The sequence below is a fragment of the Sorghum bicolor genome, chromosome 3 (assembly GCF_000003195.3).
Source record: "Sorghum bicolor cultivar BTx623 chromosome 3, Sorghum_bicolor_NCBIv3, whole genome shotgun sequence".
NCBI classification, from domain to species: domain Eukaryota; kingdom Viridiplantae; phylum Streptophyta; class Magnoliopsida; order Poales; family Poaceae; genus Sorghum; species Sorghum bicolor.
This window is the reverse complement of record NC_012872.2, coordinates 17124586-17140361: the sequence shown is the minus strand read 5'-3', so window position 1 is coordinate 17140361 and position 15776 is coordinate 17124586. Positions and strand designations below refer to the sequence as shown.

The 15776-nt window shown below is 42.3% G+C and overlaps 1 protein-coding gene across 1 annotated transcript; it reads right to left on the bottom strand.

The window, feature by feature from the left end:
* LOC8075315 (AMSH-like ubiquitin thioesterase 3) lies at positions 501-9901 on the bottom strand. The gene is made up of 14 exons (XM_002455547.2): positions 9619-9901; positions 9311-9375; positions 9157-9229; positions 8699-8869; positions 8477-8562; positions 7166-7271; positions 7032-7078; positions 5684-6008; positions 5413-5502; positions 5275-5337; positions 5066-5140; positions 2228-2290; positions 1604-1656; positions 501-1024 (listed from the first exon to the last, which is right to left on the bottom strand). The coding sequence occupies exons 1-14, from the start codon at positions 9742-9744 to the stop codon at positions 844-846; spliced, it is 1524 nt and encodes a 507-aa protein (XP_002455592.1). The 5' UTR covers positions 9745-9901; the 3' UTR covers positions 501-843.

Sequence of the window (15776 nt, the reverse complement as noted above, 5' to 3'; positions counted from 1 at the left end):
TTTTTCAACACCTTAGTAATGGCACAAACTTTGGTATATATTGTGGTGTATAACTCTGTATAACCGAAGCGTAATTTTCAACACCCTAGTAATGGCGCAAACTTTGGTATATATTGTGGTGTATAACTCCGTATAACCGAAGCAAGACCATAAACTGAGACAGCGTCTGCATAGCCAATCCAGTTCGGCTTTATGGAAGAATTTATAAGACCTGGGCAAGAAAACTTGCTCATGATTCTAAACTCACTTTTTGTGTAAGCAGATCCTCACTCCAATACATTGACCAAAGTTTCTCTGCACACGGGTGATATAATGTATACATTTACAATCTACTAAACTTTCAACAGCGATGTAGTATTTGTATTTGTAACAAACCACACTGGACCCCAATTTGTCACAAACAAGGCCCTCATTCCAGATGGCACTACAAAACTATAATAAGAAACACCGTATAATCATTTAAGGCCTGCAGAGCAGTAACAATTGAAACCTAAAGTCTCTGAAAAATAATACAGCTTTAACAATCAGTGATATTGATGCTCTTTAAGTCAAATATTCAAGGATGTACAATTGGCATGGCATAAAATCTAGACACCACTTCCTCATCTTGCCACACAAACATGCTTTGCGAGGTTGAAGGGATGAATTACAACAAAGCATCAATGGCTTTGCAGATTACCAGCATTAACTCAATTGTTTTCTCTATACAATGCAATAGCTATGTACAACAGCTTACATAAGAATTCACAAATCTTCAGCACAACTAAGAAAAAATAAGGCAGCAATATGATTTAACTGTGAGAAGTATAGGCTCCAAAATAAACCCAAAGAAGTTGAGCTTTGTCATCGTTCTCGGAGATCAATCATATCAAACTTTATATCGTTGTCCATGTACACATGGGAGCACTGCTCATAGATTGGCGAACCATCAAGAGGTGCCTTATGAGGATGGAAACCTCTCTCTTGACAATCATGGATCACGCCCATACCACCTGGATCCGTGAGATGAAATATACCATGTTTTCTGGACAAACAGATACATAACCACGATCAGTCAGATGTCTTCTGATGCTAAGATGCTTACAAACTACAGAAAGGTAACACAAACTAGCAAGCTGCCAAACAACACAAAAGCCAGTTAACTCCAGGTACAAGAAGATTTGCCAAACCTATGGATAAAACAATAACCACAACCAAACAGGTTTACAACATAGATAATTTATATTTTAAAGCTTGCAAAGACAATGATGACCTAAAGAAACTATACATTCCTCGAACCAAACAAGACCCAATCTAGTGGAACTAGGCTCTTTTTCATTAAGGAAAAGGTGCACAAATTCGAGGCGAAAAGGACTCAAACCTAGGTGGTTGAGATGCACTACCACACCTCCCACCTGAACCAGTTAAGCTAACCACACTTCCTGAAACTATATGTTCCTTACTAACCAAGTTATTTTGGAACATTGGTAAACATTGGAAAATAGAAGAAACATTGAATAATATAGCACCCATGAAAATCAGTATCAGGAAATGAAGTACAGTATCATATATCAACAGAAGTGTTGAAAAAAAATGCAAATAATGGACAGCATAGATGGATAACCTTGTTGTGTCAGTAGGTGCCATAACTATCGCAATTGCTTCAGGTAGCATGACCTATCAGGCAGAAAGAAAAGGCAAACCACATAATCAAAGTAAAACGTTAAGTATCTTCAATTGATAGAGCAGTAGATATTAAGCAAATTAGCAGGATGAACTACTCTTCTTTTTTTGGTGTGTGTGTGTTGGGGGGGGGGGGGGGAGGGGGGAGTGCACACAAACTATTGCACACAAAAAAGCGGATACCAAAATTTAGTTACTAGAAAACAGTTTGTCATATCTAATCTTTGGATATGGATTAGTATTTCAGAAGAGGATTAGACATAATTAAACCTACTGTGACCAGTCATTGAGCTTAATCTATTGAAGAGTAGAAGAACCAAATCTCCCATTGATCATTCAAATCTGGAACTATGAAAGTGCACTAAGAACATGTATTAGTATTGGAGAACATCTTCACAATAGCTAGAATCCAGTAAGTTTTTCCACATTTAATTTAACAAATAAAAAGAATAGTTATGAATCAAATAAGATCAAGTGCTGAGGGACTGATTGCAGTAATGTAACCAGAGAACTGTGCCATCAAATAAGTAGAAACATATTGTGAGATCCAGTCTGCCAGCATTACCTGATAAGAATAATGATTGTGGAGGTCAATGGAAGAAAGGAAGCAGGACTGTGTTGGATGTGTCTGGAAAAAAAAGAAAACATGGAAGAATGTGACATTTTCTCTAGCACGAGTAAAGCAATCAGTCAACCAATGCAACCACAGTTCCAAGTAATTCCAAGACTATTTGCACTTTTGCAGGTACAGAAAACATTAAACACCACATGTAATTCAAAAGATACTTGCAACTCCTGAAAGATTGGAAGAATATTTAATACGGAAATTGCAACGGTCACATATAATATAAACATGCATGATGTAGAAGTTAAATGATAGTGTAGTACATACAATGTTATGCAAACATGCTAAATGTTGGTTAAATTCTTCTGTGCAACCAAAAGATAAGACAAAAGCACTGGATCATGCACTACTCAACATGCACAATGAGACTCTCAGCCTGGTGTAGCAGAAATGAAGACCATAGGCAAAAATCTGTATCATACACCCAGGCTTTTCCCCATGTGCCATTATGAAAGATGGTCGATTCCTACATGTCACTAAAAAGTTTACACAGACCCTGATGCCATGACACTTTTCCTTTTTGCCTCCTAAGCCATTCCGTCCGTCTTCTATTAAGTTTTCACCATTTGACAGCCCTGATATGTGGGCCTGGCCGATGACAATGTCCAAAATACCCATCTCTCACAATCCTGTCCTCTTACTTCTTTCTCTCTGCCCAGTGGGGCCAAGCTGTAAGTGAAGCGGGCTTCTTCCTCCTGAACCTGTCACACAAGCCTGATGCTGCCGCGTATGTGGTTCCTTGGCTCCAGCTCTGGGCCCTGCCCCTGCGTGCCCTGCCGCCGGAGCCCTTTGCTCGTGTGGACCTCACACAGCTCCGCTGCAGCCCACCACTGGCCGTGCTCTCCAGTGGGGGTGCGCCGCTCGACACCCGTAACCACATGGAGTTTCGCTGCGGCGGGAACTGTGCACCAGTCTCCCTCGCCGCGGTGAGGCGCTCCTCCTCGCCTCAGCCTGCAGCGCTTGAAGACCCATTTTGTGACGGGCCGCGCACCCATATCAGCAGCGCTTGAAGAAGGGGCGAATCTCAGTCCAAGATGGGTCACGGCACCTTTGCCGCATGGTTCGAAGATGGAGAGATGCAGATGAGAAGAACTTACAGATTGGACTTTAGTTTGTCGCCATTCGCCACTCTCCAGCGTCGCCGCTGGCCCGGCCGTGCATTGCCGGCATCTCCGTCGACGGTCAGGACTCAAGACGGAGTCAGCATCGAATTGGGGGCACTCGCTGGATGGCCGCCGCACGCCCACACCTCATCACTGTGAAGGGCGGAGCCGCGGAGACTGAATACAGATTTGAAGATTTCGCCAAGCAACATCACCATCTCCAGAAACAATGGCGCCGTCGACTCCATGAAGGTGCACGTTGAGCCACAGCCGCCCGCCGCCGCCGCTACCGCCGCATGGGGCCACCCGGCGCGGCGGGGGAGGGGGAGGGGGATGGTACTAGTGTGCGGTCGCGTTCCCAGTCGTCGTGGTGCTCAGCTGCCTCCAGCCTTTCGCCTTCATCCTCGCCGCCATCCCCGTGCTTGAGGCAAGCGGAAGCAAGTGCTCCTCCGTCAGTAAGATGGATGGCTGCGATCTCGTGGCGTTTTTGCCTTTTCTTTCTGGGTTTGGTTGCCGTGGGTTGGGTTGTTGATTTGGTGAGTTTGGGAGGTAGACCTTGGATCTCAGCATCCTTGGCATAGGATTTCACGGTATCGGTGGGAATGTGGTAATGTATGAATGCTTCTCCGAGAACGTGTGATTCAGTTTCCGGGTGAGTAGATTTGTGGATCTTAGGCATATAATTTCCTTGCATTGGTCGAAATGTAGTTTTTCAAGCCATCACTTTGGTTAGGATTGAGGGACTGGATTTGAAGATTTCTTATATTTAAAAACTAAAAAATATTACAAATAATTGAAATACTAATTAAATTATTATGGTCGAGATTGGTAACAGAGTGGCATAGGGGAAAACAAAAGTTTATCTTGCTTCTTTAGCCTGAGGGCATTTAAGTCATTTCGCAGCTCTATTAGCCACCGTTAGTAGTGAATATGGACGGAATGGCTTAGAAGGCAAAAAAAGAAAAGTGTCATGGCACAGAGATCCGCTCCAACTTTTTAGTGGCATAGTGAAAGGGACTATCTTTCTTAGTGGCACACAAGGAAAAGCCTCATCCATGACAGGTGAATCTAAGCTAAAGATTTTTCATGCAATGCTTAAGCTGATATTTTAGCACAAGGCAGAAGCTGCTTGAAAACAGCATCTTCATCAGTACGTTCACAAATATCGAGTGTAGTTAAGGGCACAAGTGGGTATCCAATGGTGTTCTGTGGGTCAGCTAGCCTAGTTCATTTCTATCCCTAAATTAATTACATGGCATGACATTCTAGTTCATCCGAACAAGTGTAAGGTCGACCTAATGACCCAAAACATGTGGAACTTGCATCCCTAAGTGTAATCCATATACCCTTTCTAGGGGATGCAGAGATACTCCCTCTGTCATGAAATATAAGGTATCTAAGCAATTTTAGGACATATTATATGGTAAACAAATGACACATGTAATCCTCCCTGATTATCATATTTGGATTGATGATAGACATTAATGGTAGCCTGGAAGGTATGCATGTGAATGTTGATTTTCAGAGGATTTGTACACCTAAAATCCCTTACAATTTGGGACAAATTTAAATACCTGGATACCTTATATTACAGGACAGAGGGAGTAGAGTACATCTACCTTATTCACTACACTTGAGAAACCAAAATAAAGTGTCCAAGTTAGATAGAACTCACATGAATCCAACCAAGAGTGAACAGTGAGCCTGTGTCCTGAACTTCAAATAGCTCTTCTTCATTTATAGCTTCACACTGGACAAAGAAAGTCATGCCATTCAGCAAGTACAGGAGTACAACATTGCATGTGTTGTTAACTTTGCAATAAAAAGAATGGAGATGGAATGAGGAAGACAAAGATTAAAAGGAAGTAAAAACTAAGATCCTACCGTATTAGATGTCGATTTCTGCTTTGGAATAATTAAGGTTGTCACGCAAAAAGTTCTCTTTTTCTACATGAAAAAATACAAAGTGTCAGAAATCCAGCAAGCCACCAATCTTATTTCCTATAAGTGATGTATACATACCAAGGTACCAGCAAGAACCCCACAGGTTTCTAAGCTTCTTTTGGTGTTTGACTCAGCAACCCTTAGAAAACACTCCATCAACTTGATCGGCTAACAATAACGCACAATGAAATAAACAATCAAAGTAAAGTCAAAGAATTACAGAGTTAGAAATGTTAGAAACGAAATAGATGAAAGAACCAAAATTGATATAGATGAAATGTGTATGTATGAAATGCAACGTGATGACTGATATAGATTTTAAAAAGAAAAAGATGCATTTCAAACTTACAACATGCAAGTTCTGAAAACGGGCAGTTCCTGAGGTCGGAAGTCCGGGTGTTGGATCAGCAACTCTAGATGGAGAAATTGGTCTTTGCACCTCTGCCAGAACTGGTGGAGGAGAAGGTTGTTTGATATCCAATTGAAACAACTCTTCTTCCAAGCTAGCAGAAGGAAGTGGAGTGCGTTCTGCTGGCACAGACCATCGACCATCATCAAGAGAGAGAACAGATTTCATATCGTCATTGTCATTTGAGGAGCTATCTGGAGGTGGAGGTGCAGGTGCAGTACTGGGACCATGCGAATCATCTTGGTTCAAGATGGATGGCACTAAACTGCAGAAGCAAAGCATCTGATAATGTCAAGCAATAGGAAACAAAATGACATAGAAAATGACATAGCTATGAGGATGAACTTGTTTCCAAATAGATATGACTAACTGCATCTTGTAGTCCCTCCAATCATTTTCATGTCTCCTCTAGTCTAATCTCATAAGGCTAAGTTTCTCTTTTAACTTGGGTGATCAAGTAATCTTTCTTTCAAAATTCTATTTGATAGTCCACTTGAGCAATACATGTACAGGTGCCATTTCATTGATACAGAACATTTAAGATATTTGTGAAAATTTCTACAATTAGCTAAAATTGGTAAAACAGAAAAACCATTACAACATTATTACTCCATAACGAAGAAACAGTAAGCTTTATTCAACTTGCCAATATCTCATATTTACCATTAGTAAATTATTGTAACCATATGAAATTATTGTCATGTATTGTGGAATAATTATTGCTAAAACAAAATTGGGATCTCCAAATGTACAGGTACCTTGTAGAAACAAAAACAGAGGGAGTACTCAAAATATCAACGAACGCATAGGACATACATGTATTTATATTGCCCAAGTCCAATATAAACCCAAACATTGAATATTAAAAAGAAACTCATATAAAGTACAAATGACATAAATCTTCCAAAAAAGATGACAACATTTCATGATTAGAGAAACAAAGATATTGTGAGATCCGTATTTTGAAAATAGAACAGTAGAATGTCTCCAAATCAATGAATTTTAAATAAAACTGCCATTTGCTATTTTTTGCAACAGTTGGATTATTTTGGTTTTCCAGTAACCTGAACCTGATACATGCTGCGGGGACGGTATAATTTTTTAATCCTCTACATCAGGATTTAGAATGAAAGAATTTCACATGAAACAGTTCATATCCTAAGGTATCCCAGTTATTGGGGGCATAATTGGTGGAGGTAGAAAGGAATTACACAGACTGTTTGCAACAGAGATGAGAACAATGGAAAAAGTATACTTCTGCTAAAACTCATTGGTAATGAGCTATCACCTTGTTATATCATTTTGTGTTAATTCAAAATTGCTTGGATACTGAACCTGTAACAAGCAGTAGGTAAATGCATAAGATAATGCTTGTGATCAAATTCTCAACAAACATTAAACAATGAAGGAAAATAACTATACCTTAATTTCAGTAACAGGCCCATTCCATCGGCCATTAAGACCATTAGGTCCTAATATGGAGTGTCTAGCTAGTGTTTCTTCTTTTGGATATGGTAGATTCATAAATCTGCATAGTTTAGGTAACAGATGATGCATAGTTTACATAACATATGACAAGGTTTATTGCTCAAAAGTGCCAAAAGAAAATAAAAAAGATAAAGACACAACTATCTAACACAAATGGCTACTGATACATCAGGAAAAGAATATGCCATCTTTTATCTAAAGGGAGCACACTGGGCAATATAAATGTCTAGAGAAGAAAATAAAAGACAGACAAAAGGAATTAGAAGGGATAGTCTAACTATGATTCTAACAAAACACATAACTACATAAGTTGCTGACCTCTTGCAACAACAATAATTTTGTAAGCCTCCTGGACTTTTTCCTCATGCAAGAATGTTGTTACTTTAATTTACAAATATAAAGCATTTGGAATGTCCAATCAACAGAAACCCTAGATGCAGTGTTATCCTAGGAGGTTTAAATTCATTTATCTAATTGTAGGAAATTCGGAACATATCGAGAAAAGTAATACTGACTGATAGGATAAAGAGAAACTACATTAACTAATTATTAAAAATGAACTACTCAACTAGAGCTAGATCCTTGAACCGGTAACACAAGCCATCTAGTGAAGATTCTGAACAATGAACTATAGTCATGTTTATTTACAATGAAGGAAAAATAAAATAATAATTTTAAACAATATGTGCTTTGTTTCTTGCAAGCAGCACTAATAATCAACTTTTCTTTCTCGAACACGACCTAAGAATTAAGTTACTATATGAGGATCATATGCTCCCTATAAGCCAACAGTTTTGCTTAGCAATCATCAAGCTGCTACATTGTACTCCCTCTAGTTCCATAATTATTGCTGTTCTGGAGAAGTTTAAGGCCAACTTTTAGAACTTTGATTGACCATCATTAACTTTTTAAAATGTTTAGTTTGAAGAAATGAAGACATCATGTATAGATTAGTCTCTTAAAAGGTACTTTGATAAAATCATATATTTGATGATTTTCTGGTATATATTATAATAGAGAATCATAGTCAAAGCTATGTTCGGAAGGCCATGTCCCTGTGCAAAACAAGAAGCATGGAACCAGAGGGCGTAGTTTGTTAGCTAACTAACATGTCAGGTAATCTTCCCTTTACGTAAGTGGTGGCTAACTGTTAAATAAGAAAATAACTAAATGTCCACACTATAGCTAAGAAAAGTGAAACAATAACATATCATAGACACCAAAATGACCAAAAGGTATGCATACTGTTTCTGGACGCTTGGTAATAATGCCACTTGTCTCCCAGCATGGAAGGTTTTTTGCAATGCTCCATTAGTGCTGCCTACAAATGGCTAAAGAAGAAAAAGAATAAGAATTATAACATAAGTAAAGCACACCAGAATCTAAAAGTACATATTCTCCATCTCTTCTTCCCAGAATGCTTCACAATATTACAGGCCAGGAAATGCAGTGTGATGCAGTGCATACCTGTGGAGTATAAGAGGTTGGAGTGCGCTGCTCTATCCTACGAGTTATACCATAGTTTCCATTTAGACTATTAGTATTCGATTCCACAGTACCTCCTCTGTTATGCTCGGCAACCTGCCGCTGCACAACTGGCTTCAATGTCTCAAGCTCTTTCATAACATCATTAAGTTTCTGCAATAAAGGACCATTCATTTTTAGATAAACATCTGGGGAAAATCATACAAGACCAGTCACAAGAAAGGAATTCAGAGATGAATTGGAGAAGGCAAAAGAACATCAATATTTGCAAGATGTTCTATGTCTACGTGCCCAACATCTGGGATCAGAAAAGACTGTTCCTCAAAACTCAAAAGTATATCTAAGGCTAGAGATGTGTGATACTCAATCATGCAAAATTGCACACTTCACCAACTTTGAATAATAAAGATAATCTCTAAAGTTGAGCTGAGAGAAATTACATCAAAAAATGCCTTTTCTTTTAACTTGAAGGCATGGTAATCACGATGCTTCGGAATCGTCTCACACAGCAAGCTGCAGCCAATCAGATGTCAACTATAACACCAGTGCACATAACCAACAGCGAGTACGAATGTGACTGAATGCCCAGCCCACCTCGAGTATCTCAGAAGGATGACATACAGGTCGAGGAAGTTACTCTCGTTCCGATATATATTAGCCTGCCAACAACATCGGAGTACCAAAATTAAACACAGTCTAATTCAACACTTTAGCAGTCGCATGAATGACGTAACAAAAATAATCCCCAATTCGAATCACATCGCCCAAAACCATCGAGGAAAACTGCGGCCAAACGACCATTAAACAACCAGATAGTTATACATCAAGCGACAAGATATGAGATCTTGAAACGAAGGAGCGATCCACCACGCTGGGCTCCAAGGGATGGTTAGGGTTTCGACCTGTCGGAGGAGGCTGCCCGCGATGCGGAAGTAGTAGGGGAGCCTGATGCGGTGGTCGACGGCGATCGGCCGCGCGCACGCCTCGATGTTGATGGCGCCGACCCTGGCTGGCTGCGGTGGCCCCATGGCCTCTGCTCCGGCGAGGTCCTCTCCTCTGCCGGCACGGCGAGCTCGTGGGCGACGCGGGGTTAGGAAGGGGAGGAATGGAAGTAGACTTCGGAAGCGGTGAAGGGAAGGAATCGAGGGATGTCACATTGGACTGCGGGCGGCTGCGGTCTAGTTACCTTTTGCGCTTGTGCCCTTGAAGATCGGCAAATTTAAGTTTGACGGGTTTAAAAAGTGTACAGTCTTATTAGAAATATTATGTTTTTTCTTTCAAAAGAAAACTTTAAGTTTACTTTTTTTATACTTAAAAAATGCACGTGCGGTTGTAACATGTGCTCCTCACCATCTCTTAATGTGCTTGATAGTGACACTGACACATGAAAACTTCATAACAACACTTAAACTATTTAAGGAGTACTTTTCAGCTAAGAAACGGTATTTTTCTCTTACAATAAATCAGTATTAACATTAACATTAACATCAGCCAAATTTTATCAAAGCAAAACTTTGAAGCACCCATAGATAGAGTATTAGTTAGTTATCCACCTTTACCGTGGTAGTTGAGCACGAGTGGGCGCTACTATAGTCTACATATTTTTAGGGTTTTTCTTTTCTCCTAGAAAAATTGGTCATCTTGAGAGTAGTTTTTTTTTTAAGATGACAACTACTAGACATGGTATATATCTTTTTTAGCGTGAAAAAGATCTTCATTACTCATAACATGATGCCAAATCATTCATTGGCCACCAGAAATTTAATGCAAGCGGAATATTGTTCGTGATCTTAGCAGTACGTGGACATAACTTGGCCCAAGGGCTACAAGAGCAAGGATTATAAACTACAGTAAAACTTGAAAATTACACATCAGACTTTTCAACTCCCACAACAGGCTGCTTGTTGAACTTCTATAATAGCTTGGGCATTGGCTGTCTGAACCAACATGGCTTTTCTCCATAATAGCCTTTTGAATTCTTAGTTCTGTAGCTCGCTGCAAAGCTTGAAGACAAGCAATAATCTCAGCATGATTTGCTTCAAGAACTTTTCCTAGCTTACCATAGGCAGAACAATTAATAACTCCATAATAACGTCTCATGATAGTCTTTATACTAGAACTACACGTAGTTTCTATACCTATTAATTTTTATAGACACTATATATAGAAACCATGGTCCCAATAGATAATTTCTACAGATTATTTTTTTATACAATTACATTTATTTTTTCTACATTCTCAACCAATTATATCACTTCATGTTATGGATCTCGTGTAGACATGGTTTCTAACTTATACCCAGTTTCTATAATTTTTACTCTCTTTATTTAATAACTGTCTTGCCTATCAGCAAAATATTTAAGTAATAAATACTGCAATAAATATTTATAGAAACAATGATGGTTTCTCGACATAACCTCAGCCACCTGTCAATTCCTCTTGGGCAAAGGCGCCATCACAAATAATTTTAACAAAACCATCTTAGTGGTTTGGACCAGAATTTGAAAGATCTTTAAAGAAGCTCATCTCTCAGCATAGCACTTAACCAAGTGCGCAATCTGTACATGGCCTCTAGGTGCTTCTCCCTCACGTATTTTGCACCTTTCCGACAATCAGATGTACATAAATGTAATCATCCTCCGTTGCACCGTCTCCTCTAGCTTTAAAACTTCCCAGACCAGCTCTTTCGCTGGGAGTACAAGCCATAGACGATATCTCACTTTTTCCAGCTGCGTTTCAGCCCAGACCACCCTGACGTTCTTGCACTTGAAAAACAAATGGTCGCCATCTTCATCAAATCGTTCGCAAAGAACACCATAGGGACTCGATGCGGAAGTGGTCGGGAGTACCAAACTGTACAAGAAACGTTATCTGGCCAAGAGACATAGAACTTTGACCTGGTAGCACACCCCAAAACTGAGCTTCATATAGCTTTAAATCCGCTTGGATCAGCTTGAGAGTAGGAAGACGGCTGCGAAACATGATATCGATGGAGCTGCCGCCATCGATAAGCACGCACTCGAAATAGACGTTGTTGATGCATGGGTCCAGAATGAGGGGGAAGCGCCCTGGCTCGGGATGGCGGCCCAGCGATCTTGCCTGTTGAAAGAGATCTCCCGATGAGACCAGGTGGAGAGCTTCGGGTCGGCAATAAGATTGTCGGCGCTGTCAACGTTCAGGCATGCCCTTCTAAGGAGCCTGCGCTCTCTCTTGGATTCAATTGACACCTTATCGCCAAAGATGGAATGGACGACGTCGGTTTGGGTTGACGTATTGGTGGCGGGGCCGGGGTCTCGGTCTTGATCGTCGTCGTCCTCTTCGTGATTGCGCCTATCACGGTTGCCTACGGCTTTCGCAGCATCATCCTGAATGATCTGCTGCGCGTAGATGTTTTTTAGGACGTGGCAATTTTCCATGCATGGTGTGACTAGATCGAGGATGGAGTTGACACGGCCCTTCAAGGCCTTGTTATAGTCAGCCTGGTAGTCACGGCGACTAGTAAACCACTTGACCGTGTTGACCTCATGGTCGTTCTCACGAGGCCTCTTACCCCTAAAGTGGTCATGCTGGTCACGGCGCCTATCCCATCCTTCACGACGTTCCCCATTGTCATGCGACGAGGATTACAATTGTCGAATCTCCCGCGGTTGTCATCTCGCCGAGAAGGGTGGTTGGCCTATTGATTTCCTCTTACATATTCTTTGATTAGCTTCTTCGCGTCGTCAGCGTCAGCATAGTTCTTGGCGGTGGCGAGAAGCTCAGTGACTGTGGTCGGCCTTTTGCGGAGTAACTTGCTTCGGAGGGCTTCATGACAACGAAGGCCTTTGATGAACACAGAGATCGCCTCATCATGGGAGATTTTTGGAATGTTGAGGCGCATATCCGAGAAACGTCGGATGTAGTCATGGAGTGGCTCGTCCCTACGGTCACGTATCCTCTCGAGGTCATACTTGTTGCCAGGTTGTTCGCAGGTAGCTATGAAGTTACCGATGAATGTTTGGCGTAATTTTTCCCATGTGTCGAACTGGTTCTCAGGTAAGCCGAGCAGCCATTGATGACCGACTTAATCAAGGACGACAGGGAAATAGTTTGTCATCACATGCTCGTCGCCTGTGGCAGACTGGACGACTATCTCGTATAGAGTGATCTAGTTCTCAGAGTTTTCCTTGCCATCGTATTTCTTTGAGCTTCTCTAGTTTGAAGTTGTGAGGCCATATGACTTGTCAAAGATGAGGGGTAAATTGCTTCAACCCAGGGGGGCCATGCGTGGTGTCATACTCGATGCATTGGATATTCTCATGGGCTGCCCTAGCTTTGATGCGCTTGTTGATGTGGTCGCGTATGTCCCATGGCGGAAGGTTGTGACGAAGATCGTAGTCCACCCTTTGATTAGCCTCTTGGTTGTAACCACGATTGGGCTCATGGGCTCGACGACGTTGATGAGCATCCCGATTACGGCCATTGCGATACGCCTCCTGATTGTGGTCATCACCACTATTCCCCTGGTGGGCATCCCTTGGTGGTGAACGGTTGCGACGAGAGCCACCAAGAGGTGGTGAGATGCGGCTTTGGTGGCTGCGACCAGAGGTGGCGGGCGCGTGGGAGATAGCTTGAGCCTGCTTGATTAGTTCTGTCGTCTGCCCTATGGCGGCGATCAGGTGTGCTCGTATGTTGGTTCGGACATCCTGGTACTCTGGCATGTTTGGGAGTCGTTCGAGATTAGCCATAGCGACGGCCACGTTAGTGCTTGGAGTCTTGAAGACCTGCTGATTTCCCACCATGTCAAAAGCGTCATCGAGATTTTGTGGGTTGATTTGCCTTTGGCGTTCCTCCACTTCAAGTGCTCGCCGTTGAGCGGGGTCAACGTTGCGCTCCTCGTGTTGTTGTCTCTGGTCGTCGGTTTTGCCATCAGGTGCCGGTTCGTCATTGCTGACATTGAGGACCAGATCTCCTTGTCATGGCGAAAAGACCGGAAAACGAGGGAAACCCAGGGGATATGGGGGGGAAATCCATATCATAGTCATCGTCCTCGAGATGCAAAACTTTGGTCGGGACGGATCCAGTGCTGGATCATGTGCTTGAAGTATCATTCTCCGGGAGAGTATGGACGGAGGCCATGTTGACCAAGTAGCGTGTTTGGTGCGTGCGACGTGCCTGAGGTACGCTGACCTAGAATTGGATCTGTCGACGTAGAATCTGCGAACAGCAGATGTGCATGATGCAAGGCCAGCGCAGCTGAGTTGTGCAAGCCGTGAGGAAACGCCGAGTACTTCCCAATCTGAGAGGTTGCCTTGGTCTGAACGGTCCATCCTTCCGAGGTAGCAATGATCGTTAGATCTGTTTCTATGTGTAGTAACACGAGTTGGTCAAGTAGACCTGTGACAATCAATTGGGGCGCCGGTCTAGTAGTTTAATGTAACACCCTAAAAATTGTTTTGTGGAAAATAGAGCTAAAATAATTTATTTTGTATTTTTGTGCTCATGAAACATAGGAAAATAATATTTTTCATTAAATTAAAAATTATCATAGGGCTTAGAAACATGTTTATGCATTCATGCCGAAGCATATTTAATTTTGTACCGTGTGTTTTGTTCTATCTCTAAGAATGATTTAAAATCCCTTTTGGAAAAGCTTTGGAAAAGAAAAGAAAAGAAAAAAATATAAAAAAAGACAGAACCTCTCCTCTCCCTATTCTGGCCCGAGGCCCAACTCCCACTCCCAACCCGCGGCCCAGCTTCCCTCCCCCATTTGCTTTTCTCCGATCGCACTCTGGCCCAGGTCGTTCGGCCCGAGTGGCGCGCCCCTCTCCTTTCCTCTGTTTCGCTGTCAGCTGGGACCCGCTCTTTCTCTCGCTGACGCTCTTGGCCCGCATGTCAGCGACAGTCTTTCCCTTTCTTCTTCTTCCTCGCGTCGTCCTCGAGCAGGACTCGGGTCGGAACCACCGAATCCCGATTGGCACGGGATTTGCTGCCTCCAAACGCGTGTAAGCCACCCCTATAAAGACTCAAATCTTCTCCGCATTCTCTTTCCCGTTTTCGCGACACTGGACGTGCCCTAGCCATCGCCCCACAATGTTTTGGATCTCGCCGCTTTTGGAGCAAGGTCGCCGCCGTGGTCCTCGCTCTGTGGTGCCCAAGGGCCTTTCGTGATCACATGCCGAGCATCGCCACGGGGTAACGAAGTCGCCAAGTTTTTCCCCATGCCTTATGTCACTCTCCTCGATGCTCACACCCACGCCGAACTTCTTCAGGGACGCATCGCCGCCTCGGCAAGGACCGCACCGTGACTGAGCCTCTCCAGTCGTGCCTAGGGTGTAGGTGAGCCCGCCCTTCTCCGTGCTCCCTCCCAGTGTCTTCCTTTTGCCCTAGGGTGCCGAGAATCGCTGTTTTCGCTAACTCCGGTGACCTTCCTGACTCCGGCCATGGTGCACCACCGAGGAGAACGCCGCCGGCCACCGCCCAACGCCTAGATCGAACCACAGCCGTCCATCAGTAGATGTGCGGCCCAAAATAGACGATACCGGTTCGGTGCCAGTTTTTGCTAAAGAGCCCCTACTCTTTTTAAAGTCTTAACCCGCGGTCCAAAACGCCTCGTTGAAATACGCTAACTGAGTTCAAAAACGTATTCAGTGCCGGTTTGATTTCAAAATACGCTTTCTCAAAATTACAAGTCTGCCACTGATTTTCTTTTGGCTATAAAATATTCATTTGAACTCCGATTTGACTCATTCAAATTGCGTTAGGTTCGTATTAATGAGCTCTACATGTTAGTAACACTGTTTTCTCAGTTTAAAACTTTTTATTTTTGTGACCCTAATTAATTAATTACTTTTCTATATAAAATCTTAGAAAATTCATAACTTCTCCGTTTTAAATCCGATTTTCGTGAACTTTACGTCTGTGTGATCGTAGCGCTGCGTAGAATATTTTCATAAACTTTTATCTTTGATTTCTCACTATTTGGTATATTGTTCTAATTATAGCTTGTTTGCTTCGTTTGCTTCGTGTATGATTGCCTACTTTGGAATGCGTGTTGTTGATTGATGTTCGGGAATAGACG